This window comes from Crocuta crocuta, unplaced genomic scaffold (assembly GCF_008692635.1).
Source record: "Crocuta crocuta isolate KB4526 unplaced genomic scaffold, BGI_CrCroc_1.0 scaffold299, whole genome shotgun sequence".
NCBI lineage: Eukaryota > Metazoa > Chordata > Mammalia > Carnivora > Hyaenidae > Crocuta > Crocuta crocuta.
The window spans coordinates 9,984,956-10,012,049 of NW_027532747.1; the positions used below are offsets into that span (position 1 = coordinate 9,984,956).

The following is a 27,094-nucleotide window of genomic DNA, read 5'->3' on the forward strand; positions in this document are numbered from 1 at the left end:
TAAGGGGAGCAAATGGAAGGTGCCCTGCGAAGGCACAGACAGGAAGGGGAGGCGGTCAAAGAGGGAGGGGCTAGTGTGGGGCCAGGCGGATCCAGGTGCTCGCTGGATCCTGTGCTGTGAATGCAGAGATGGATGTTTAGAGAAGGTCCCCTGCTCCAGGTGGAAGTGAGGGTGTTGTGTCAGGAGCACTCTCCCTAAAGTGCAGCACAGGGAGAAGGGGGAGAAACAAGTGTTGAGGGCTCTGTGTGTGTGTGTGTGTGTGTACACCGGATGTCTTGAGTTACGTGACCGTGGATGTAGCTTGCCGTCTAGGCTCTGAAGTTGTTGATTAAGAAGAAGGGAACTGACTGGGACGCCGCTCCCTGCACACTGCCAGGCAGACAGCGATGGGCATGTCTTAGCCGTGCAGGGAACTCCAGTGCCGAGCAAACGCAGCAAGAGATCAGTCCCAGGAGCTCTGGAGCGGAGGGGAGACTGGAGGCCTCCATGAAGCTTCGTGAAGGTGCAGGAGCCCCAGGCTGAAGGATTTTCGTGGATAGATACAACCACGTGGTTTCACTCCTAGCTTCCTTCAGCAGGAGACATTTGTTTCTCTTCCGTTATGTTCTCAGAGGTGTTTCTCATGCGGGTGCACAACAGACCCCTGTTTAAGCCATGAATGAATACGCCTAAGACAAAACGTGTTTCTTTCTACTTTATGATTGTTTAGATGTTTTATTTATTATTTTTTTTAATGTTTTATTTATTTCTAGGAGAGAGAGAGAGACACAGCGTGAGCAGGGGAGGGTCAGAGAGAGAGGGAGACACAGAATTGGAAACAGGCTCCAGGCTCCGAGCTGTCAGCACAGAGCCCGACGCGGGGCTCGAACCCACGAACCATGAGATCATGACCTGAGCCAAAGTCGGATGCTTAACTGACTAAGCCACCCAGGCGCCCCATGTTTTATTTATTTTTGAGAGAGGGCAAGTGAGGGAGGGATGGAGGCGGGAGACAGAGGATCAGAAGCGGGCTCTGCACTGACAGGCTGACAGCAGTGAGCCCGATGTGGGGCTCCAGTACACGAACCGTGAGATCATGACCTGAGCCAAAGTTGGATGCTCAACCGACTGAGCCACCCAGGCGCCCCAGGCAAAGTGTATTTCTAAATCAAGTAATGGTTATTATCAAGGTGACCTGCTTTCAGAAAGTGATGGGATAGGATGTCAGAAGAGTCCCCAAGGATGCGTGGTCTCTTCTTGGCCATTTTCTTTCATGGATTTCTGGGGAGAAGACTAGGTCTCCTCCCTCCTAAAAGGTCAGCGCCTCCTAATGGTATCCATCAGGGAGGTGCATCCTTTCCTTGGATGTAACTCATGAACATTACCACCTTCTTCCCAGAAGGACAAGCAAGCAGCCTGCATCTCTGGTGGCTCTAGGGCTCTGGATAAATGTAGGTGACGTTCTTTGGAATATGTGTTACAGATGTGGATGAGTGTGCAACGGATTCTCACCAGTGCAATCCTACCCAGATTTGCATCAACACCGAAGGAGGATATACCTGCTCCTGCACAGATGGCTATTGGCTTCTGGAAGGCCAGTGCTTAGGTAGGTAACAGCTCTCTGGGGTTCACAGACTCATAGAAGTGAATGGTTGCCAGGGGTCCTGTGAAATGGGGGCATGACTGGGTGGTCTATGGCCAGTGGGCTTTTCTCGGGGCGGGGGGAGGTAGAAGCCTATTCAGCTCGAGTGTAGCACTGACCATTCAGTTCAGTTGTGACCGTCACGGTCAAATGCCATTATCAGAGTTTTTGAATGTAATGTTTAAGGGCTCATCATCAATTTTACCTAGACCTGCCTCCTGCCTTCAGGAAGTTTATATCCAAGGCAGGAAGTGATAGAAGTGAGGGTTATTCTATTTTAGGCAGAAATCCTGCTAAGAGAAGGGAACACTTGCTTAGTCACAGAAATGTTGCAGGTCTCAAATGTGGATCAGTAGATTCTAACACCTCCTCCCAGCACCCACCCCGCTAACTGTGGTCTCTTTACTCTTAAGGAGTCAGTCGTCACCAATTGAGAATTTTGTCCCTTGCCGTTGGCATCTGCTCTATGATCTCTCTGTTTATTTTTACTGGAGGGCAATTTTCCTTTCTTCCCCTCTGGTTTTTGCTTTAGCCAAGCGAATGAATTCATAGCAATCTCTAGCTGTCACTTCAATTTCTATTTCGAGGGTGTGATTTCTATGCTGTGTTTTCTTGGAAAAGCCCTACCAGTTTAAGTTCTCTAAGACGCTGCTCTGTTGCCCAAAGTCAGTCCTGGAGGAGCTGAGAAACAAATCCAAACAACATCATGGAAACAAAAAGAAGAAGAAGAAGAAGGTTCTTTTTTTCCCAAAACTCTCTTGATTGAGACTTGAGTGTTGGTCCGCTCTAGAGTCCCGTTGTCAGCATCTTTGGGGCTGATAAGCCAGGCTGGGCTTGGCTTCTTCTCCTTTCCAGCCATGCACCAAAGAGCTGGCAGCACATGGCATTCGTGAATATGATGGTCGCTGTGCATTTTAACCAACCTCAGCTATTATGGAAAATTTGATGCCACTGATTTGAACATAAGCAGATCAGTGTGAGTGAGTGAGTTATTTGTACGAGAACTTAATGTGTCGACTCTCAGAGCTGGAAGGGATGTTAGATATTATGTCATCCAACTTTTATAGAGTTGGAAACTGAGACTCAAAGAGGGGGAACGTTTTGAACAAAGAGCGAGTTGGGTCTAAAATCGGGCTCCTTCCAGGCCAGTTTGCTTTTCCATCACAAGGGGGCGCTAGAGAGGACCCGGTNGTTCTCTTCCAACAGGGCCAGAAGCTTAGGGAGAGATGTTCCCGGGGGGCCTAACGTGGTGCCAGCCACATGCGCAACCCACTCACACTTCGTCCAAAGTGAGGGCCTTTCCTAACTGTGGTTGACCTCACGCCTTCTCCTTGCCAAATTCTTTCTCTTTCAAAACCCAAGTTCTATGGCTGTCTACCAGCCCTTCTGTGCACCTTTGGAGGCATTGCTCTTGCAGAAAAATGAGGGGCTGGGGGCTGCCTTTCCTCCAAGGTACCCCTAGGCAGAGGATGCCCTCCCCACTCCACCACCCCCACTGCTGCCTCCCTGGCCTTGGTGGCATGCCCAAGTGCACCCTGGGAAAGGTCAGGACCAGCAACTGCACAAGTCAGTATGCTTCCCAAGCAGGATCTGCAGCGCACTCGGTGGGCAGTGGGCTGGGCCAGGTTAGAGGTAGCTGCTACCCAGAGATGAGACAATCACAAGGGCAGGGCACAGCCTCTGAGAGGGGCTGAACAACTGAACAATGGGTAAGATGGAGGTGGGGTCCTTTCTGGCAGTAGGTGGTAGAGACCAGGTACGAAGACAGATTCTGGGCTGGTCTCCAGAGCCCTGGATGGACTCTGGCCCCAAAGAAACTGGGGTACCAAGAGGGAACATTTGGGGGATGTGGGCATAAGGACCAGTTACAGCTACAGTCAGATCGGCCGGTCCCAGCAGCCACTTGTATAGGTGGAGATCTGGTCTCCATCTGTGAAAGCTTCTTTCAAGGCCTCCCATCTCACAGGAGGGAGTTCTCTTGCCCATCAGCCCATTAACTTGGAGTATCGGAAAGTGCTTTCCCAATGACATCAGGCTCCCCATTGACTGGTCCATGTCAGCAGGGAGGGCACAGTGCCCAGCTTGCTAAAAGGATCCATTCACCCACAGAGCTGCTTGCTCAGGAAAGACCAGCCATGGCTCAGAAGAGGCGTGTTTATCCAGAGTTTTCTGTCTGCTCTGGTGCAAGGAGGAGCTCCAAGGCGAACTCTGGCATCCTTGTGTTACTGGATTCGTAGGTCTCCAGACGGCACTGCTACCCTGCTGGCCCTGGCCGACATTTGCTCTTGTTCCTGAGATGGAGACAGAGTCTTTTTTTTTTTAAGTTTATTAACTTTGGTTAACTTTGGTGGGGGGTGAGAACGTGAGTGGGGGAGGGACAGAGAGAGAGAATCCCAACGAGGCTCTGTGCTGTCGACTCGGAGCCTGATGCTGGGGCTCGAACTCACGAACCATGAGATGGTGACCTGAGCCACTATCAAAAGTTGCACATTTCACTGACTGAGTCACCCAGGTGCCCTGAGACAGATTTATCGTTAATAGAGTTGGCAAGGAGCCTATGGGAGAGAGGCTATGGATTCCTCTTACACTTGAAGCCAACTTGTTCCTTCCCGGCGCAGTGGGAGGTTCTGTAGAATCTTAGAGTTGATTCTCCATGTTGGATACATCTTAGCATTGAATGTTGGAGTCCCATATCCCAGCCTAAGCAGACATTTCTTCTGCAACTTTCCATACAGGTTCAGGTGTTCAGAGGACTGAGATGGGACAGGAAAGGTTGTAGGTAGACCGAACCTAAGAAGGAATCGCCATCCCCAACACTTAATCGGTGCTGTCTTCTCTTTACTTCCGCTTCCCTTCCCGTGGTGATCCTGTTCCGGAAGAGATGGGTGATAATGGCGTCACTAGTGGTGCCGGGCGTGGCGCTCGTGATTGAGACGGAATGTCTCACCTTGCTGGCGTTTCTCTTTCCAGACATTGATGAATGTCGCTACGGCTACTGCCAGCAGCTGTGTGCGAATGTTCCTGGGTCCTATTCCTGTACCTGCAACCCTGGTTTTACCCTCAACGAGGATGGAAGGTCTTGCCAAGGTAAGTGATGCAGATGATAACTTGCGCACGACGTGACAGCTCTAGACACTGTCTTCTGCAGTCTGACGGTTTCCGTGGCGCGTGCGCCTTCCTGCTCATTGTCGCCACGTGCCTGTCTCCGTTGCTTACAGAAACCTGAGATCCGAACGGCGGTTACGGGAAAGATCTCAAAAAGTGCTCTGAGTGTGGCTGAGGTTAGAACCACGGTCGTCCATCAGCTGGGGCATACGGTTTCGTGGATTTGCTTCTCTCTGTGTCTACTTTCCACAAATAGGCCCACCGGCTTTCCTGGCTAATCAGAAATTTCCACGCATGTCCTGTGGCCTGAGTTTGGTTCCTGATGCACAGGAGGGGTTGTCAGAAAGGGCGGGCGCCTGACCTCTGATGCCTTACAACGTACACACATACTCCGTGCAGGGGTTTCACGGGCAATTCTTGTGCCTCTCCCTCCAGTGTTGCCTACGACCTAGCCTAGGAGGGCCTGTTCCTTAGCAGAGGGTCCAGCGGCGATGATGATTTCCTCCTACTACCCAGTGTTTCACACAAAACCAGAATGGAACAAAGGCATTTTTCTGGGGTTTATAGGATCACTTCGAATACTGATAAGTAAGAAAAACAAGCCACATGCCGATTGCAGTTTCCGTCTGAAGGGTTTCTGCTGCTCAGGAAGTGAATGGGGGCCCAAGGCCCAAGGAATTAGTGCAAGACNGTGGTGCCGGAGCCTCAGAATGAGGTCTTTGTTTGGAACCCCCCACCAGCCTTTGCAGTGCCCATGTCCTTGTCACACCATTTGAGGTCTGGCGGGCAGGCTCCTGGCCAGCTAGTCCGGGGATATTATGTTTCCATTCACTTAATCGTATCTAAATCATTGAGTAAACAGGAAGGCATCAGCGGTTAAAGGGTCTGATCCTGGATTCTCTGTAAGTCTTTCCCTCCAAGACTGGTTCTGCTAATTGTTCCAAGAAGTCTCGACTGTGTTCCTCTCGCCAAGGGAGGTAGTTTTCTCCTGAGAGCCGAGGCCGGGGCCGGAGGGCGAGGGAGCTGATGGAACAAGGACCCTTCCCTCCCACCGGAGCAGGGAGCAGGCGCCGGTTCCCTTGCTGCCGTGATGAGTGACATTAGGCAGCTGCGGGCTTCTCTGAGCCCAGGCGGGGGGTGGTGGCACCAGCCCAGGTTTCCTCCAGAGACTGGCAAGGTGCATTAGCACCTCGTGAGGAACAGCCATGCTCAGCAGAGCCAAAAAGGCCTCTCAGGGACAGACCTGTGACTGGGAGCAGATAGTACAGCTGGCAGTGCCAAGTGCAGTAGTGCGATAAAGCCTGGACACGGGCACCCGGCCACCAGGATGTTGCATCAGCAGGGTCCACGGGAGCACAGGATGCTACCTACACCGTTGGGCTTTTGTCCTAATGCCTCGCGCAGGGAAGGGTGCTCTGCACTCCTCAAGGCAGTGACGCTTCTGTTAACCTCACGGAACCCCAACAATAGCCTTAGGAGGCAGGTACGGCAGGTGCGTGTGGCCATGCTTTGCAGATGAAGAAGTCAAAGCTCAAAAACGTGAAGCCACTTGGCCAAACTCACGCAGCCAGGTGGTGGCAGAGTTGGGAGAACCGAGGCTTCAGCCTTCCCGTCTGGCACATCGGAGGGGGGTGTGGCCTACTCCCGCATGATTCACAAGGGCACCTGGGCACTTGTGAATCTCCGGGCTGGCAGGCAAATGCAGCCAGGGTGCAGGGGGCATTGTCCTGTGGGTCCTGGTGCTCTACAGAGGCAGCTGAGAGCTGCAGGCAGACAGACCAGAGCTCACTCCCATTGGTGTGATCAGCGTATGGCCGGAAGCCACAGACATGGGCCCTAATGCTCGGTGGTGCCTTCCTGCCTGGACTTGACCCAAAGACCCACCGCCATGGTGTTTGTTGGCTTCTAGGGCACAGAGCCTCCAAGCTCTGTTGTTGGGGAGACTGGTACCTCACTGGACCCTCCCTCCAGAGCCCTGATTTCTCCCCCTCTGAAAGCTCTGATGATGCCAGGAGGCAGGAGCTGTGTGGGCTTAGGATTAGCCCTCCCCGTGAAGAAAAGCTTTTCAAGCTGTTGCCAATGAAGGCTTTTCACTCTGAAAACACTCAAATCTCTTTTCAGAGCCTTAAGAGGTTTACCTGGACTTTGAAGGGGATAGAAGTACTGTCAGCTGCAACTTTGGTCATTGGCGTACGGGGCTTGGGAGATGGTGTGCTTAAATTAAGTCAGCCAATGCCAGTGCAGAAAGGGGCTCCTTCCTTCCCCCTCCTCCTCATCCTTTTTTTTAAAAAATGTTTTATGTCTGTATTTTATTTTGAGAGACAGAAACAGAGAACGAGCGGGAAAAGGGCAGAGAGAGAGGGAGACAAAGAATCGGAAGCAGGCTCTAGGCTCTGAGCTGTCAGCACAGAGCCTGACACAGGGCTCGAACCCACGGACTGTGAGACCATGACCTGAGCTGAAGTTGGTCACTTAACCGACTGAGCTACCCAGGTGCCCCCCACAACCCCCATCCCGATGAACTGTGCAGAATAGTTCGCTGATATCATGGAAATTCCTCTGTCTCATATTCCGGCTCCAGCTGTGCTCTTACTAGCTTGAACTTGGATGCATCTCCCAACCTTAAAACAACCTTAAAATTATTCATGTATAATTGGTGTGCCATAACTTGCACTAGTAAAGGTACATTGTTTCATTAACTTTGATGTGTTTAAACCCCCATGCAGCCATCACCACACTCAAGGTGATGAAATATTCCATTATCTAAAAGTTTCCTTATGCTCCTTTGCGGCCCCTCCTCAACCCCCTGAACCTGTAACCTGGGGCAGTGGTCCCTAAGCCGGGCTGTTGTAGGGATTCAGTAAGTGTGAGACCCTTTTGTAATAGTGGCATTATTTATGAGTAATTGTCTTAGCTCAGGCTGCCATGACAAAATACCAGACCAGGTGGCTTTTTAAACAACAGAAATTTATTTTCTCATCGTTCTTGAGGCTTGAATTCCAAGATCAAGGTGCCAGCAAGGTGAGGTGCTTGCGAGGGCCCCCTTGCTGGCTTGTAGATGGCTGCCTTCTCACTGTGTGCTCGCACGGCAGGGTGCGCAAGAGCAAGCTCTCTGGTGTCAGTTCTTAGAAGGCCACTAATCCTATCATGAGACCCTTACCTCTAGGACCTCATTTAACTGTAGTTCTCTCCCAAATGCCCATCTGCAAATACAGTCACATTGGGGGTTAGGGATTCAACAAAGAATTTTGGAGAGGGACGTAAGGGACATAATAAGGTCTGTAGCAATCACAAAGTTATTAGAATTGTCATGGTTATTTATCTCTTTAAACTTTAGAGTCAGTGGCAGTGAGGGGAGAGCAAATCGATGATATAGTGCGGTAGGTGAGGGGGAAGGGCAGATGTTGCCTGGACATTCCTGTGGGTGAGCCTGGGGGGAATCATTAGGAAGGGTGTTGTGTACACGCATATGCTTGGATATGATGTGTGTACAAGTTGTTTCTGCCCTTCCCATCTGGGGAGCAAGGAGGGGGCGTGTGGATGGAGACCCTGGTCCTTCAGTGAACGCTCTGGGGTCTGAGCTCTGGATGTGGTAGATCTTGGATGGAGATCCTGGGCCCCTGTGAATCTGGTCTCCTAGCCCCGGTAGATTTTGTTGCCAGTGCATTTTCTGCCTGGTCATTGGGATGTTCTGGCGTGCGAATGCTCAGTGATGTGCTTTTGTTTTCCCATAGATGTGAACGAATGTGCAACTGAGAATCCCTGCGTGCAAACTTGTGTCAACACCTACGGCTCTTTCATCTGCCGCTGTGACCCAGGATATGAACTTGAGGATGACGGTGTTCATTGCAGTGGTAATGGGCTTTGGCATTTGGAGACTTCCATCTGTATTAGGAGGTCCAGGGGTGGGGGCGTCAGAGGACAAGGGCTTCCTTTACAGGTGTTTCCTCTCATTTCATGGACACATATCCAGTTTGGGACATTTCCCAGTGCAGTGGGGTCACATCCACACAAAGCTGAGATGAGTCACTTCCTGAAAGGTGGAGTAGAGTCCTCTCCCTTGTCGTTTGACCCCTAATGCAAAAGCCGATGGAGGTGCCTTTTAGAAAAGGGTCACCCTTTGGGAAAAGGGTCACCCAATTTTGTGTACTGGTTTGATCTATCTCTACCCAGCACTGACAAGGCCCGACGATTGCATAGATAGTACTTGTAGAGGGAAGTGACTTTGGAGTAATAGCATATTTCCCAAGGTACAGTTGGCAGGGACACTGAGTGAATGAGCTCATATGTGTAAGTGAAAATGCTTTGTGAACTTCTAAATTCTCTACAAATAATCAATCAATTCCTAGCTCCAGGCCTGGCACATAGCGTGCATGTGATCAACGGTCCTCAAATCCATGAATGAATGATTGACTGAATTAATTAATTCTTAATAACCTGTGAGAACATAGATGTGGTGGCTTTGCTGACCTTTTATAAAGTCCTTCTAAGACCCAGAAGCTACGATTCTCTGCCAGGTCTTTCTTGTGGACTCCATTATAATTTTGTTATTACACCCTTGTGACAAGAAACTTGAAAACTCTTGTAAACTTGAGAACCGGGATGGCATTTTACTCCCATAAATCCCTGCAGCATCCTGCACAGAGCCATGTATAGCTTATTCTTTCGTTCTTCCTTCTTTTCCTTCTTTCCTTGTTTTTTTTTTCTTGTTTGTTTGTTTCTTTTGGTAAATACTGGACTAAAGTAAACTCCATTGCATCCACTTTTGGCATCCTGAGCCGTTGTGAAGTAGCACCATCCGAATTAATGATGCTTCGCCGTATACTTCAAAATAAGTGAACCGTACTCTAGGGTGTGAAAATCTTTTTGTCCTGCTGAATGGAAAGTTTCCTAATCCTGGGTTTCATTGTGACAGGAACTGACCCAGGTCTTGAATGAGACTTGTGTGGTAGCCTCGCTGAGGACAAGGGTGTTCTAGGGACAGAGTTCTCTGAACAAATGAGCAACCTCTCCCTGGGGCCCGGAGAGCCAGAGCCGTGAGGAGGCAGTTACAGAGAGCCTCAGATGTGTTAAATGTCAGTCCCAGAAGCTAATAAAATACCTTCAGGCATGAAAAGCTACTTTCTTTCTAGATTTCAGTTCCTCCTGTGGTACTCCTTGGGGGAATCGGGGGCCAAGGGACTAAGTTTAGCATCATGAGATGGAATTAGTTGTTTCTGCAAAAGTCCCTGCACGTCCACAGGTGTGTATTGACCGCCTGTGAAGGTTGTATAGTAGAGCGACCAGAGCCAGTTGGAGCTGGGTTCAAATTCTAGCTCTACTTCTAGTGCTTTCCTTGGCCAGGTCACTAGGGTGGTCCTAAAGATTAAAACAGCTGGTGTTGGGGCACCTGGGGAGCTCAGTTTCAGCACCCAACTTCAGCTCAGGTCATGATCTCACGGTTCTTGAGTTCGAGCCCCACGTCAATCTCTCTGCAATCAGCATAGAGTCCGTTTCACATCCTCTGTCCTCCTCGCTCTCTGCCCCTCCCCCTCTGGTTCTCATTCTCTTTCTCTCTCTCTCTGTCAAAATAAATACAAAAACTTAAAAAAAAAAAAAAAAAAGCTGGTGTACCTAAGCATGGGTCCATGTTAATTTCTTTTCTCTAAGTGTCTGTGTAAGAGACTTCTGGCTTTTCAGAGGGTTTACATTCTTGGTGGTTTAGCAGGGATTTTCAGTTGACTCACTTTACCCAAAATGCCCATCTTCTCCTCCACATTCACCATGATATGCCCCCTTTCCTAGATCTTAGAGTGACCCGTGGCTGCTGCAGGCTTTAAGAATGGCTCAGGATAGCAGTGTGACACAGGGCGTTTGTTTTCTGTCCCTTCCTACTTCCCCCCTTTCTTTCTTTCTTTCTAATCATGTCCCCCAGGAACTATTGCTCTTGGTGCTGTCACAGCTCGTGTGGCCCCTCTGTACAGCACCAGCGCCTTCCTGGCTGTGTCCCCCTTGTCTCTCGGGGACTTGCTGTGAAGAGCTAATCCTGGAAGCCGTGGTGTGTTCACATGAGTGAAAATGGCCTCAAGTGTACTCCTGGCCAGAAACCAGGCTTGGATTTCAGTGTTTTTGGTGGAGATTAGAGCCACGGCCCTAGTAAAGTCTGGGGACTGCAGACCCCAAGGTAAACTGAGTGGACATGTTAGGGACCCTCCCTGGCCAACAGGACGTGGAGATGGGTGCTGTCCTCTCCATCTGCCCCGGGACCAGCCCTGCTCAGGGGAGGCCCCCAACCTTAGGACCCCTCTAATCCACCGATTTGATCAAGTCCTGAGCGATCACGCTGAGACACTACAGCGCGGTGTTGACCAGCGTAGGGGCTGGAGGCCGGCTGGCCGGCTTCACATCCCAGCTTTACTGCTTACTCGTTTTGTGTAAGTTGTTACCTAACTCGTTAGTCAAGTTACCTCACCTCTGTAAGCCTCCATTTTCCCTCTGTACAATGTAGCTGGTAATAGCACTTCCTTCATAGGGCTGAGGTGGGGATTAAATAAGATGAGGCATGAGGCGCCTGGCTGGCTCAGTCGGTGGAGCATGCGACTCTTGATCTTTGGGTTGTTGAGTTCAAGCCCCACGTTGGGTGTAGAGATTACTTAAAAATAATCTTTAAAAAAGTGAGACACAGGAAGCATTTAACTCAGAATGTGGTACATAGCGAGCACTCGATAGCTGCTTCGCTTCACTCCTGTTTCTACCAGAGGTATGAACAGAATCTACTCTGTGTTGTAATGGGCTGGGGGGCCCGAGACCTCGGACCCTTCAGGGTCCCCAGGGGAGTGGGAGGGGGGCCGACAGAAGCAGATCGTACCTTATGAGCATGCTTTAAACTTCCCACATCAACATCCCGGTTCTGCAGGCTCCTCACCCACCGCCTGGAGACCCCTGGGACAGATTGAAGGAGTTTCTCCTTCTGTGGTGTGCGAGGCGTTAGGCACTTGACACCAGAATTACCCAGTGGTGGAGAAGCCGCCTTATTTGCACGGATGCCCTCCCTGGATGATTCTGGCCACCAGCGGTCTGTGAGTTAGAGAGCAATTCAAGGACATGTCACATGGGGAAACTAGTGAAAGCAAGTTTTCGGGAAACAATAAATGAAAGAAAAACATGTTTTCTTTGGCGCGCTGATCGAATGAGGCTCACGCGGGGCTCTGTTGCCAAACTCTGTGTGTGAGGAAGAACTGGCTCCTCTAAGACGCCTTCCTCTGCACCAGCTGCCCCGGCCTCCGTGTGCAATGGCTCTTCCTCCATGTCCCCACCTCTCTGCAGCCCGAGAGTGGCCTAGCTCCGGGGTCCCATGCGCCAGCCACCTCCTGTGGCAGGGGGGTCCGCCGGGGGTGATACGTTCGCCCACCCCAGGCCACTCCAGAGTTTTCTCTTTCAAGGAGGTTCTTGAACACATTGAAGTTTTGCTGGTCTTCTGGATATGTTTTAGTTGTGATTTTAGAAATCCTATTGCTTCTCAACCTCGGGGTGGTTAGAGGGCGATTAGCACTGGTAAGGTTGCCCTTTCAGAAAACTAGGGCCAAGGAATGTGGTTTTGGGGGGAGGGGTTGGGAAGAGCTCTGCACATAGAAAACTCCAGTGGGCAAAAGAATCCCACCTCCAGAAGTGAAAGTTACATTTACCTATTGGACAAAATGAGTCAATAATGAGTAGATAATGTGGCGGAGCCGGAGGTAGGAGTGATGGGAGCTTGATGGAGACAGATTTCAGCTCCCTGTGGGAAAGAGTTTTCTAACAACTAGCGCTGTCCAGATGTCGGCAGGCTTCCGCAGTAGGTAGTGAGCTCCCCGTCACCTGAGTGTTCAAGAAGTGAAATGGCAACCTGGCAGCAACAAAGCTGTTATATGTGGCAGGAGTGTGTGGGAGTTGGAGGAGATCACCGCGAAGGTAGCACCCCGAGGGGGTCCGATTATAAACAGCCAGTGTGACTTCTCGCCCCCCAGATATGGACGAATGCAGCTTCTCTGAGTTCCTCTGCCAGCACGAGTGCGTGAACCAGCCTGGCACGTACTTCTGCTCCTGTCCCCCTGGCTACATTCTGCTGGATGACAACCGGAGCTGCCAGGGTAAGGCTGTCCAGAGGGGCTTGGCGGGGGGAGGTGGGAGGTGGGGCTGGCTCGCGGGGTCACCTGGAGGCCTTCACCTGGGGAAGGTGGCCAGGATGAGGGCAGGAGAGGGTGCCGGTGGCTCCCAGAGTGGCAGGCTGTGGCCAGGATGCGTGGCCTTCCTGTTCTCTGACTCATACATACTTTGGCCTCAGAAAGGACACGGCTCCTCTCGCTTCTGTAATGAACTCCACAGATGTAGGTGGCACCTCTAAGAGCCAGTCGTGACCCCCCAGGCAGATCTCTGCGTCCCCAAGACTCCTTGTGGCCTGGCCTCCTTCACGGACCACAGTCCAGGCCCCCTAACAGGCCCTGGAGGGCAGCTAGTTTGCATTTCTCTGCCGATTTCCTAGAGAATGGATAGCAGGGAAACTTTACACGTCTGACAGCTGTAAATCTGTCCCCCAAAGGGTCAGAACCCCCAGACGGTGAAGGGGGTGGGTCTTATACTTCAGGTTGGCCGCGTGAGCTGATTCCCGGTCTCATGGTCCACCCACTGGGGTCAAGGGAGAGGCTGGTAGCTGAGCCACTGACTCATTTCAGCTCCTTGGATCTTCCTTACTTGAACGCGAGGCAAGAATCCTCCGTAGCTAGTGCTGGGCAATAGGAATATAAAGTCAGCTACAGATAGGAGCCATATGGGAATAAAAAAGAGGAAAAATTGATTTTAAGAATATATTTTACTCAATGCAATACAGCTCCAACATTACCATTTCATCATATACTCAACTTAAAAACCATTGAAGAGGCATCACATTCTTCTTTGTGCGGCATTGTCAAAATCTGTGTGTATTTCCCATTTGCAGCACATCTCAGTTGGGACTAGCCCCATTTCAAGCGCTCAGTAACCACACGTGGCCAGTGGCTCTCACAGTGGACGGTGCAGTTCGATAGTAAAGAGCCAGGCTGCCCCCCCAACCCCGCACCTGGCCAGGAGCCCCACCCCTTGAAGCACTGTCCTGCTTCAGCCCTTTGTCTACCCTTCATTTCAGACATCAACGAGTGTGAGCACAGAAACCACACGTGTAACCTGCAGCAGACGTGCTACAATCTGCAAGGCGGCTTCAAGTGCATTGACCCCATCCGCTGTGAGGAGCCTTATCTTCGGATCAGCGATAAGTAAGTCATTTGGGAAATGGGAATGTGATGAGGGGTCCAGTTCAGGAGGCTGCCCGTGTGGTGGGTGTGAGTGCCTCTCCCAGGGAGCCAGGATACTTAGCCTATTGCTTGCTGGACACACACACACACACACACACACACACACACACACACACACACTCTCTGTCCTCTCTTCTTTTTTTCTTTTTAATTTTTTAATGTTTATTTATTTTTGAGAGAGACAGACAGACAGAGCACGAGCAGAGGAGAGGCAGAGAGAGGGAGATGCAGAATCCAAAGCAGGCTCCAGGCTCTGAGCTGTCAGCACAGAGCCGGACACAGGGCTCAAACTCATGAACTATGAGATCATGATCTGAGCCGAAGTCGGACGGTTAACAGACTGAAACACCCAGGTGCCCCATGCCCTCCTCTCATTCAGTCACACAGTTACAACCCTGAGCAACCCCCACTCCTTGCACTGGAGGTAAAGGGATGAATCAGACACACCTCCCATGACTTCTAGAAATGCAGCATCTAAGAGCAGTTAATGGCTTACCAGTGTGTCTCCTGCTCTGAACAAAAACTGGGCCATGAGGACAAAGCAAGACCAGGCGGGTCCGTTACAGACAGTTCCGCTTGTTGCTGAGAGCCGTGCTTCTAGCAACCCTTTGGTGTCCGGTTCCAATGTCAGGGTCCTGTGTGGCAGAGCAGAGTGTCAGTTCCCTCTGATTCTCTCTGGGATCCTCCAGGCCGCCCTTGTCTGTAGCCAGGGAGTCGACCGCTTCAAATGACAGCACTGAACTTGTGTTGCCCGTGAGGTCCCTGGCATGTCGCTGTCAACTGCCTGCCGTCAGGACCCATTTCGTCTGACTCCAGCCACCCCCTTCCAGATCATTTCCTCGTTCATGGGTCCTGTTCTCCTGCCAACCTGAGCGGGACTCACCCTCACCTTTACCCACGCCCTGGAATGTCAAGCCTCCCGCCTTTGACGCACCCATTTTCTGCCATATGGAAGGCGTTTCTTCCCCCGCCACATGGACAGATCCGCCCCATCTTTCAGATCTCAGCTCCAGTGCCACCTCCCCCAGCCGTCTGTGATCCTCCTCAGCTGCCGGCCATCACGCCCTCCCCCAAGCTCCTTAATTTTGGAGGCAGTTCTTTTCTGTGTGACACGTGACATTTGCAGGGGCCATTTGGGCAGCCGGGACATTTTGACTTGGCTATTTGAATCAGCCTTCAAAAAGCAAAACTTTAAGAAGGGTTTTATACATCCCTTTATTAAATGTCAGTCGGGCGCCTGTTACGTGGCATGCAGGTTGCTAGCACGATCGTGTTTTTGCTCTTAGGCTAGTGGAGGAGAAAGACCATTCAACTGGTTGTCACGTAAATGAATTCTTAATCGTAGATTGGGATGGGCGCTGTGAGCAGGAGGAATGGGGATGTATAAGAGGAAAATTTAGGCTGGAGCTGATCTTGACTGGGGAGTCCAAACGCTTCTCTGAGGAAACGACATTTGGGCTGGAATGGGAAAATGAGTCGATGTTGGCAGAGAGTGGAAGAGCAGAGGGAACAGCATGCACAAAGGCTACCAGACAGTGGTGAACTTGACATCTTCAGGGAGCAGAGGAGCTCCAATGGCTGCAGCCTAGTGAGTGAAGTGGGCAGTGGTCTGAGGGGGATTGACAGAGGCCAGACCCCTGTGAGTCTTATAGGTTAATGTGGGTGTTTGGTTTTTACTCAAGTTACAAGGGGTGGCCACAGAGGGGTGTGTCTTCTGACGGAGACAGAATCTGATCTTTGTTCAACGATGTACACTCTGGCTGCTGTGTAATGGACTGAAGGGGGAGGGACCTATTAGGAGGCCATCACAGAGGTCCAGGAGAGACACGGTGGTGGCCCGAGTGACAGTTCTGTGACAGAGGAGATGGTGAAACGTGGTTGGATTTGGACTGTATTTTGAAGATAGAACCAACCAACAAGTTTTGAAGAGAGAAGTTTGGGGAGCACAGCAGAAACAAGACAAGGCTGACTCCCAGTTCCGCCTAGCAAGGCACATGTCTACAGATCGCCCCATCCTCCTCATTTCTGACTCCTAGAGGGGAAGTCTCAGAGATGAGGTGAGAGATGGGGGTGGTCAGGGAGACGTCGAGGGGTGTCTGCGACAGGCATTCCTTGGTAAAGAGAGTCAACGATTTCATATTATGGCAACGCTGTTACTACTCTTTCAAATGAGCTACTTCGGATAAGAGCTGTTTGTGTCCATGATTTATTTCTCCTACTAGAGGGTGAACTATTTGGGGTCAGGATCTTATTATCACTGCAGTTCCCAAATGTCTAACGCTGTGTCTTAAACATCGAGAGATCTAAGCTCTTGTTTGTCAAATGAAAAGATTAAGTTATGGTCTACCCAGACGNGAAATTTCTTCACGACTATGTATGTCTGGGGAAGCGACAGGCTACGTGACCAGTGACGCATTTTGCCAAATAAATACACGAGACATGTAAAGTGCATTAGAGAATGTGCCAGTGTTCTGAAAGGCAGACGTCTAAGGTTTATACTCTGGTAGTAAGAAGATCTGATTGGTCAGAATAGGTCGTTCTCTAGGAAACAGAGCTTGCGTACACGCTGGTGAGTTTTTAGACCAGACCCAGGAGCAGAGAGGATCTACACTTACAGCATTCAGCTGATAAAAATGGGGTGGCCTCTTTTTCCATCTTTTTGGCGAGGAAGTAGGTACAGCGAGCATCTGGAAAGGATTTATCGCGTTCTCAAATGATTTCCCTTCCCTGCAGCCGCTGTATGTGTCCTGCTGAGAATCCAGGCTGCAGAGACCAGCCCTTTACCATCTTGTACCGGGACATGGATGTGGTGTCTGGACGCTCCGTTCCTGCTGACATCTTCCAGATGCAAGCCACGACCCGCTACCCTGGGGCTTACTACATTTTCCAGATCAAGTCTGGGAACGAGGGCCGAGAATTCTACATGCGGGTAAGAGGGCGTCGTCACCATCTTTTAACAGTGCTTGTCTTGTCTAACCTGGCACGTGCTTCTAGAAACAGGGTGGAGAGCAGCCAGGAGGAGCAGGTGTGAGGAGGGAAGAGGGGAGTGGGTGGGAGCCAGGACGTCAAGGTTCAGATTCCTGTTACTTTCTGGACGGCTTTGTGAAAGCTGCCTCTCCTCTGTGAGCCTCAGTATCCATGTCCGTGCGGTGAGAAGTTAGGCCAAGATGCAATCTTCCATCCCTTTGCTGCCTGGAGGAGGTACTCACATATCCAGTTATCCATCCACTCATTGGACAGATATATATTACCTACTTCGCACTTGCAGAAACTGAGAATATAGCAGTGAGCACACCATCCCCAGTTCCCTGCTCTCTTGGCACTTCCGTTATGTAAATACAAAAGGGTGCCTCACAGAAGTGGACCCCACCCGTGTCTTTCAGCCATGGCTCTTGGCATTTAAATGAATTAAAATGAAATAACATTAAAAAGGAGGTTCTTCTGCGGCCAAGGCACATTTCAAGTGCCCAGTAGTTGCTGTTAGCTATAGAACCTTTCTTTCACTGCAGAAAGTTCGCTTGGATAGCATGACTTACCCACATCAGGAGAAAATTTTAGAATACGCATCCTAAAATGTTTTCGCCTCTTCTTTTTTAAAGCTCTTTTCTTTATCTTGAGAGAGAGCACAAGCTTGAGCGGGGGAGGGGTAGAGAAAGAATCCCGAGCTGGCTCCACGCTGTCAGCACAGAACGCAACGTGGGGCTCAGACTCTCACGAACCGCAAAGTCATGACCGGAGCCGCGGTCAAGAGTCAGATGCTTACCTGCCTGAGCCACCCAGGCTTCTTTGTTAACTATACACACGTAATCCCGCGCCCTTATGTTCTTGAACTTCATCTCCTGCAGCCCTAGACATACCTCCTTGGATACCCCCAGTTTAGAGCAGTGATTTTCACATTTCAGTGTGAATGTGGGCACTTGTCCAAAAAGTGGATCCCAGAGCTTCCTCTCCAGAGAATCTATCTGGGAACACCGTGGCTGAGGCCTCGTGTATCAGTTTCCTGTGATTACTCTGACAAATTACCCCAGCATGGTGACTTAAGACAGCAGAAATTTATTTTCACACGGTTCTGGGATCCAGAAGCCTGTAATCACGCTCACTGGGCTGAAACCAAGGTGTCACAGAGTCCTGGCCCCTCCAGAGCCCCAGGGGAGAAGCCTTTCCTCGCTGCCTCCAGCTCCCAGCACCTGCCAGCCTTTCCTGACTTGTGGCCACATCACTTTAGTCTCCACCTCTGGTGGTCACATAGCCTTCGGTTCTGCGGGTATTACATCTCCCTGTCTCTCTCTCTGTGTCACCTGTGACGGGGTTTAAGGCCTGCCCACTTAATCCAGGGTCCTTTCCCTAATCACACCAGCAAAAGTCCCTTTTTCTTACCACGTAATGAGTACAGGTTCCAGGGATTAGGGCTGATCCCTTTGGGGGCCATTCTTCAGCCCACTGGACCCAGGAATCTGCATTTCTAACACACGCAGCGTGTGGTCCTCAAGGAGCACCTTGGGGAGCTATGGGCCCCTGGAAGTTTGCCCACTTTGAAGGGAGCCTGTCGCGGGTCCCGTGAAATGACCCTGTAATCTTAGGTCTCCACCTCCCTCTCCCTATGTCCTGGCAGAACCTTCTAGTCCTTGACTCTGGGGCTGAGACTGTCTAAAAACAGGCAGGTCTCAGAAGCAGTGGTGAGAACAGTTTAGAAAACGTTCAGGGGCTGGTATCACGCCTGTATCCTCACTAACAGTTTTTGGCAAGACCCCAGCAGTGGAGGGGGTTAACTCCGTGGAGGTAGCATCTGTAGACCAGTGCAACAGGGTCAAAGGCTTTGGAGAAAGGTGGAATGGGTTGAAGGCAGGGGAACTTCTGCCAGGTGAGAATGACAGGGCTGTGTTTACGTCTGTCCTTCCTCCGCTGTCCAGCCGAAACCCACATCTGCGAGCCGCTGTGGCCTCACGGCCTCCGGAGCACAAGCCTAGCCCACTGGGGTTCTCCAGTTTGGCCTCTGTCTTTTGTACCAACGTAACGGGTTCCAATCATAGGACACAAAGATGCCCCATTTGGGGATTTAAAAGACCATCACTGATTCCACCTGCCTCCCATTTTTCCTTTTTCCCAAGCAGAAAAGAAGATCCTCGGAAGGTGGCCTGAGTGAGATGTCACGCCACCTGCTAACATCCCTGTAGACCCAAATGTTCCCCACGAGACTGGCTTGTAACAGGTGCCCAGTGAGGGAAGATTTTCCTACAGGTGAAATGGGCAGGAGGGAGGCTCAGATTGTCACAGCCCCTAGGGGACCCTTGAAACCCACAAAGCCGAGCTGTGTGCTTGTGCCCTCCCAGGACACTGAGTAGGGCCCTAATTCTTCAGTATATATTCAGAAGAGGTTGTCAGGACTCTGAGGCTGAAGGGACTTAGGGATGGGGAGGTGGCCCCTGGCATCTCTCTCTGGCGGCACCTGGGAAGAGAAAACAGTCTCTGTATGGGTGCCCTGTGAAGCCACGGGCACGGGTCAGGAAGGCAGGGAGGAATCCGCTGGACAAGGTGGGCCTTCCGTGCACCCAGCCTGATGAGATGGGGGGCCATCATGAGGCCGCACATTGTTGTTCTACGTGGGATCCAGGGTCAGGCTGGCCCACGTGGCTTGGGTTCTACAAGTCCCCAACTGTGTGACTTGGGCCCATTACCTAACATCTCTGGACCTCGGTTTCCACATCGGTAAAGAGGGGATAATAGTAGTATTTACTTGAGGATTAGATGAGATCATCTGCTTAGCCCAGTGCCTGGAACACAGAATGATGGTTTTTTATGAAACAGGTAGGATTTGGCAGAGGTGAAACATTCAGCAATCTTTTTCTCACCTTGCTGGCTCCAACCTGTGCACACCTGGCTGATATCTGGGTTAATCCCTAGGACTGACAGGTACTTTGAGTTACTATTGAATTGTCTCCTTCTCTTCGACCAAGTCAGGGCTGGTTTCGGTGTAAAGGTCCCCCTTTCTGTCTCCCATTCACTGTTTACAGTTTCTCCCGTTCCTCTGCTGAGGAGTGGGGTGGGGGTAGGCGGGGGGGTGGGGGTTGGCCTCTGTGCCGGGTTCCTCTTCCCGTCCCCACACTGACCATGCAGTCTTGGGCTCCTTCTCCAGGACCCCGGTCGTACCGGGTTGTTGCGATTGTAAGCAGGCCCCTCGTTGGCCATCCCAAACCTTTGCACCCTCTTTCCGGTGCCGTGTCTCACACAGACTTTCCATGGCTGGGGGCAGTTGGGGGGGGTGCGCTGTGGCCTCGACAGAGCAGGTGCTGCAATAGGCAGGTCCCCAGCGGCTCCTCAGCCCACCCTGATTCAAGGTATCCGGGCTAACATCTCTAGACTTGTCCATTGCTCTCTGCATTTTTTTTCTTAATGTTTATTTATTTTTGATAGAGGGAGAGATAGACAGAGCGTGAGCAGGGGAGGGGCAGAGAGAGAGAGGGAGACACAGAATCCGAAGCAGGCTCCAGGCTCTGAGCTGTCAGGCAGCGCCTGACACAGGGCTTGAACTCGAACTGTGAGATCATGACCTGAGCTGAAGTCAGACGCTTCACCACTGAGCCACCCAGGTGTCCCCCCATCCCCCACCTTGCCCCTTCACTTTTAAAGGACCCACATCCCTGAACAGTTCTCTCAAAACCTTCCTCTTGCTTGAGGCGGGGGCTGGTAAGTGTGTTTAAGGCCACGTGATGTTGAAAGGGAGAGAAACCTGTCTGGTGGGGCCGCCGCTCCGCGGTCCTGTGTGGCAGCCACCGGAGCCACCCAGATGGCGGCGCGTCCTATACAGCGCTCTGCAGGCGCCAGGCACTGTGCCAGGTGCTTCCAAATATCACTCCCTTCATCCTGCCAATGACCTTGTGACCTGGCGCCTGCGTGACCGTACTGGTTTTATAGACCTGAGCACCGAGGCACAGAAAGGCTGAGGCACCTGCCCCCGGTCTCACAGCTAGGAAGCAGCAGGGCAGGCCGGATTCGAACCCGGGCAAGCTGGTATCGAAGTCGATGCATACACTCCCATTCTCTTTGGGATGTGGGGTACTTCTGCCTACTCTTCTAGCTTTGGGGTTTAGCAGAAAGTGAGGTAACAGGAAAGGTCTGCTTTAACGTCTAGTGATAGTAGGTGTTCGGTAAGCTTATTTGGACTGATAGCGTTGTTTCTGCCGTCACGGCCGCTGTCTTCAGGAGGCTGTGAGCTCCCGGGCGCCGGAGCTGGTGGCAGTGCTGCCCCAGGGATGGGAGCATCGTGTGGGAGGTGTGACTTGACAGTCAAAATTCAGCCTCTCCCACCCGGAGGGTCACTGATTGTGCTACAAGCACACAGTGTGCAAACCACACAGAGCCCCGTGCACACACAGCCACATGCACGTACACACGTGCACACCCACGTGCACCTTTCACACACCCACTCGGCAGCCTGTGTCACTCTGAGCCCTGGGCTGGTGACTGACCTTGGCTAGGGGACTCGGGGACGCCATCAGGGCCAGAAGAAGGAGCGTATTTACTCCGTGACACACGTGTGGATCAGGTGGCAGGGCCCAGGGCAGCTGACTTCCTTGCTATGAGTCAGACAGTGCCATCCCACAGGCTCGAAAAGACGCCCCCCTCCCCCGCCCCCACCCCGCACAAGGGAGAGCAAGGCCAAGAAGACGCACGCCCGGCGGGCAGGTTGCACCCTGCTGCCGTTACTCATTTCGTCACCCGTCACTCTGCAGAAATTCAGCACTAGGACGTATGGGGCCTTGGGTTCTGGAACAAGCAGGTGTGGCCGCTGCCCTTGAGGAGCCCCCCCACCCCCCCGTGGGGGAGGGGTACCAACAACCAGGCGAACATTTACTATGCAAAGTGGCAATCCTTCCGCGGAGTAAGGGCAGCGAATGGCCGAATGGTCGAGAAATTGAGAGGTACGGAGACCTTATCGTAGGATGTCGTGGTCAGAACAGGATTTGGGGGGTCAGACACTCCAGCGCCGTGTGCTGATGTCGTGTACTTTGCCTCCTCCCACCGTAGGGTAACAAGGGTTAAATAAGAGATGTACAACATAGCCCAGTGCCTGCTTTCACACCCACCGCCTCCATCATCGTGTCGCACCAATGGCCACGAAGCTACTAATGACCATGGGCTCTGGGGACGCCGATTCCATTGGTGGCCTGACTGTGCCCTAGAAGCCTAATGCGCGGCGGAGGCAGGTGTCCTCACTGGTCTCCCACGTGCTTGTGGGCAGGCCTTTCTCAGGCCGCTGTGGGTCTGGCCCCGGTGGAGGGCGGACTCGCTGGCCTCTGGGGCTCCTTCCCGGTGGGAGAGGCAATGACCCTGGTATCCTCTGGAGACCTCTACCAGGAAAGCCCAAGTGACCGGCTCGGAAGTTCCCAGTTCCGTTTGCCTCCCGGGCTTGGTCTCTGGCAGGCCTCCCTCCCAACGGCTCCCCTGCTGGCGGCTCAGGGTCTCCAACTCTTGGCCTTTGTTCATGCAAACAGTGAAAGCTGGTGAGATATTTGTATATGTAAATGCATGGGCCATTTCCCTGTGAGGCTGTCCCTTCTGCAAGTGCTGGCCCAGCGACGCTGAGGGTTTGCAAGAGTCGACAAGGAAGTCTGAGCGAGCCTCTGTGTAAGGAGGTGCCCCTTGCGCTGATGCTGACGGGAACAGAGGGAGCGGATGCCAAGAGGAAATTGCATGGCTGTCAGGCTATTATTGATAGCCCAGTGGACAGGGGAGGTCCCAGTACCTGGCCGGCACCTGCCTGCCTGCCCCGCCCTTGTCATACTCTTGGGGATGTCGCATCTTTATGGGGATCCCTCCCTTTATGGAGACAGATAAAACACCTGGTGTGACTTTAAATAGGCCAAGTGTCTTGATTCAGCAAGCCTGTTGCTTTCACTTTCTGGGCGCAGCGCTGGGCTCTGCAGCGTGTAGGAAGTGACCGTCCGGCATCTCCTTGCTCTCTCACGCCCTTTCCTCTCCAGGAGCCCACTCTCTGGCCACGGCACTGACCCATGAGCAGCTCCCCTAAGAGACGGTTCTAGGGAGAAGAAATACAACACACAACAGTCTCTTCTCATAACTGTCGTGCAGGGAAGAAGGCCTGGGATTTGGGATCAAGCAGCAGCCCTGTCCTTCCTAGTCAGGTGACCCTATGTAATGACTTAACCTCTCCGGGCCTTGGTTTGCTTAGTTATAAAATGGGGAAATAATGAGACATACCTTCAGTAGGACAGCCAGGGTCCCCAGACTGGGTCCTGCATTTTTAGATCAGCACCTCTCAATCATTCATATCCCCGTGAATCACCCGGGGGTTGTGTTACCCTATAGATTCTGGCTTGGTGAGCCAGAGGTGGGGCCTGAGATCCTGCATTTCTTTTTTTTTTTTAATGTTTTTATTTCTAGGAGAGAGAGAGAGAGAGAGAGACAGCGTGAGCAGGGGGGGGTCAGGGAGAGAGAGAGGGAGTCACAGACTGAAACAGCCTCCAGGCTCTGAGCTGGCAGTCAGCACAGAGCCCGACGCGGGGCTCGAACCCACAAACCGTGAGATCATGACCTAAGCGAAAGTCGGACGCTTAACCGACTACGCCACGCAGGCGCCCCGATCCTGCATTTCTAACCTGCTCCCTGGTGAGGCCTGCGGTACTGGTCCAGGGACCACACTTGGAGTAACAGAACCTTTCGGGGCTTTTATAAGGATTAAATAAGTGCATTGCTGGAAACAGTGCCTCACACATGGAAGAGGCTCAGGGGATGTCAGTCCTCCCTCCCTAGCTGCTCAGAAGTTTTAGAGAGACAGTCAGTGGAGGGAATCATCAGAACTCCAGCAATGGGGTCACAGAGTGCTGAAGCTGGAGGAGACTAGAGCGACCTTTGGGAGCTGCGCTGTACCTGGGAACCACCTGAGGCCTGTAAACAGATGATACTTTCCCCAGGCATCATGCAAACATCCACTCGAGCAGAAAATCTTGGAATGGGTCCCTGGAATTGTTAGTTTAAGAAAAAGTGACCGAGGTGCATTGGAAGCTGTTTACTGGAGAACTACTGATACAAACCCTCATTTCAATTTTTTTTAATGTTTCTTTATTTTTGAGAGAGANTGGAATTGTTAGTTTAAGAAAAAGTGACCGAGCTGCATTGGAAGCTGTTTACTGGAGAACTACTGATCTGATACAAACCCTCATTTCAATTTTTTTTAATGTTTCTTTATTTTTGAGAGAGAGAGAGACAGAGTTCAAGCAGGGGAGGGGCAGAGAGAGAGAGAGAATCCAAAGCAGGCTCTGTCAGCACAGAGCCCGACACAGGGCTGGAACCCACGGACTGTGGGGTCATGACCTGAGCCGCAGTCGGACGCTTAACTGACTGAGCCCCCCAGGCGCCCTTACAGACCTTCATTGTAGAGATGAGACCCAGAGAAGTGAAGTGACAGCCCTAGGGGGTGCAGATGGTTCATCAGACCTTCATTCTGTCATTCCAGATCTATTTCCTGAGCGCTGACTGTGTGCCAGGCCCCAGGGAGGGATTCAGCGGTGAAAAACCCGACCCCCGTCCTTGCTCTTACAGAACTCGCAGTCTGGTGGGGACAGCAGTGTGGAGGGCGACGGGTACTTTCCATCCTAGGCAGAGTCAGTGCAGTGGCAGAGGGGCACCAGGTGACCTGAATCAGGTTGGGGGAAGCAGAGAAGGCTCCTCTCGGGAAGTGACATTTCAGGTGGGACCTTAAGGGTCAACAGGAAAACGCCGGGTGGGACGTGGGTAAAGGCAAGGGACAAGCGTGCTATCAAGCCGATGCCAGTTGGACTACACCGCTCTGCGGGCGGGAGGGGTGCCGGCGGAGGCTGCAGAGCCGGGCTGCCGCCGGACCACCCGGCCGGCCCCCTGCTCCGGTGGTCGTGCAAGACGCCCCACCTCCCGACCGACCCTCAGCCGTCCTCAACCTTCTCTGCTGTCACTCGACGGCTTCCGGCGTCCGGCTCACCTGCCCTGTTACGCTGGCCAGGCTTTCTCTAACCAGTGTCCTCGGTTCTGTCCACAGCAAACAGGTCCCATCAGTGCCACCCTGGTGATGACACGCCCCATCAAAGGGCCCCGGGACATTCAGCTGGACTTGGAAATGATCACTGTCAACACCGTCATCAACTTCAGAGGCAGCTCCGTGATCCGACTGCGGATATATGTCTCCCAGTACCCGTTCTGAGCCCCGGGCTGGGGTCTCTGACACCCTCTCAGCAGCACCCAGGGACAGGAGAAGAGAGGAAACGAGAGGGAGAGGGTCGTGGGACAGACGTTACGCTCTTCTTGCTGACCGTCTCCCGAGGAGTCGGCCCCGAATGTCCTGGCCCTGCGTGTCCCCCAGTAGACCCGTCGCTCTGAAGGACATGCTTCTCCCAGTTCTTACGACGCAGTTATCGAAAAGTATTATCGGCACCCTGACCTGAGATCGACGGTGATTTTTCAAGGCCTATCAGTTTATTTTCATAGTTTTCAAAGGAAATAGATTAGCTTCGCTGGGGGCTGAGTCCACGTTCAAAGACTGTGAACGGCTTCCCGTCACCTCTTCCACGCCTTCTTTCTGTCTGTCGCTGATTGTCGCTGATTGCTTCTTTGCCGAGGCCTGGATTGCTCACAGGGACGCTGGGGGTAGCTAGCTGCTGCTTGCGTGCCGGAGAAGGCTGCGGAAAGAAACCACAGCAGGATCTAAGGGTTTTCACAGAGTCTATTTCAAAACCATGCGTGGTATTTTCAGCCACGAAAGAAGGTTTAGTTGCCCTTACATTTGTATCACTCTCTAATCCTTCCTTGTGCATTTTGAGTAATTTTAAAAAAAAAGATAAGTGGTAGAGTTCCTTACAAAGGCCTTCAGACACCTGTTATGTTCTGACTTCCCAAACCCAGTCTCCTCTCCATTCTACCCTGGTGTTTTCTTCGAGGACCCCTTACTCATGCTTTCTTTAGAATGTTTACCCAACTGGGTTGAAAGGCAGGAGGTCTCTAAACTGATTAAATATTTGAAGAGATCTTGTGTTTGGTTCATTTTGACATCGTAGATGACTCAGTGTTTGGGGCTGGCTCTGCTTCAGCTTTGAACCTGTTTATTGTGCACTGGTGTGAAAACTCCCTGGAGAGCCCGATGGTCCTTTATCACTCAGGCACCTGATGGTGAGTGAGGGGCAGAGAAACGGAGGTGGGGAAGGTAGGAGGAGGCTTCAGCCTGAATCCTGTTTTGTTCATTCGAGAACAGTTGTTGTTTAACTGTTCCCTCTGTCATGTAGATTATTTCCAGGTACCTTCCAGAGCCCAGATGCATTCACTTTACTTTAAATCAGTGGCCCTCAACCCTGACCGCGTAGTAGGATAACTCAGGGAGCTTTTAAGAGAAAAACCTGATTTCTTGGGCTTTGTGCCCAGAAATTCTGGTTTCGTTGGTCTTTGGTAGGCATTGACTTTTTTTTAAATGTTTATTTATTTATTTTGAGAGAGAGAGCACGGAGAAGGACCGAGAGAGAGGGAGAGAGAATCCCAAGCAAGCTCCTTACTGTCAGCGCAGAGCCCAACTTGGAGCTTGAACTCCAAAACTGTGAGATCATGACCTGACCTGAGCCAAAATCAAGAGCCAGGCGCTTAACTGAGTGAGCCACCTAGGTGCCCCCAGGCATTTAAAAAACTCCACTAAATAGCCGGAGGTCAGAGTGCATTGTTATAAACCTTATACGGGAGGGGGACAAGTGTGGCCCAGCCTTGGTCACCTTGCCCTCAACATCTTTTCAGCTATTTGCAGGGTTCATTGTCCTTTTCCTGATCAGGGACTCTGGATTTCCTTCCAGATTCGGAGCCTCAGGCAGGGGACAAAGAGAGTCAACAGTGCAAGGCACCGGTTACAGAACAGGTGGGGACAGCTGCCTTTGTGTCCCATCCCAGGAGCTGACCTGAGGCTTCCGGAGGAGGACATGTACTCCCCGATGAGGTTCAGTCCACAGCACAGATGGGCAGATAGTCCCATTCTACTCGCTGGGAGTATATATATTAAAGAACTACCAGGGCGCCTGGGTGGCTTAGTCGGTTGAGC

At 51.8% G+C, this 27,094-nt stretch overlaps 1 protein-coding gene across 1 annotated transcript in view; it reads left to right on the forward strand.

Moving 5' to 3' along the window:
* Positions 1-26,045, forward strand: part of FBLN5 (fibulin 5) — a 76,373-nt gene extending 50,328 nt beyond the window's left edge. Inside the window, exons 4-10 of the mRNA XM_077780938.1 lie at positions 1,463-1,585; positions 4,592-4,708; positions 8,461-8,580; positions 12,712-12,834; positions 13,866-13,992; positions 16,765-16,960; positions 25,064-26,045. Coding sequence (XP_077637064.1) covers positions 1,463-1,585; positions 4,592-4,708; positions 8,461-8,580; positions 12,712-12,834; positions 13,866-13,992; positions 16,765-16,960; positions 25,064-25,225 — 968 coding nt within the window. The 3' untranslated portion in view covers positions 25,226-26,045. The remainder of the gene's footprint in view (positions 1-1,462; positions 1,586-4,591; positions 4,709-8,460; positions 8,581-12,711; positions 12,835-13,865; positions 13,993-16,764; positions 16,961-25,063) is intronic.
* The last annotated feature ends 1,049 nt before the right edge of the window (positions 26,046-27,094 follow it).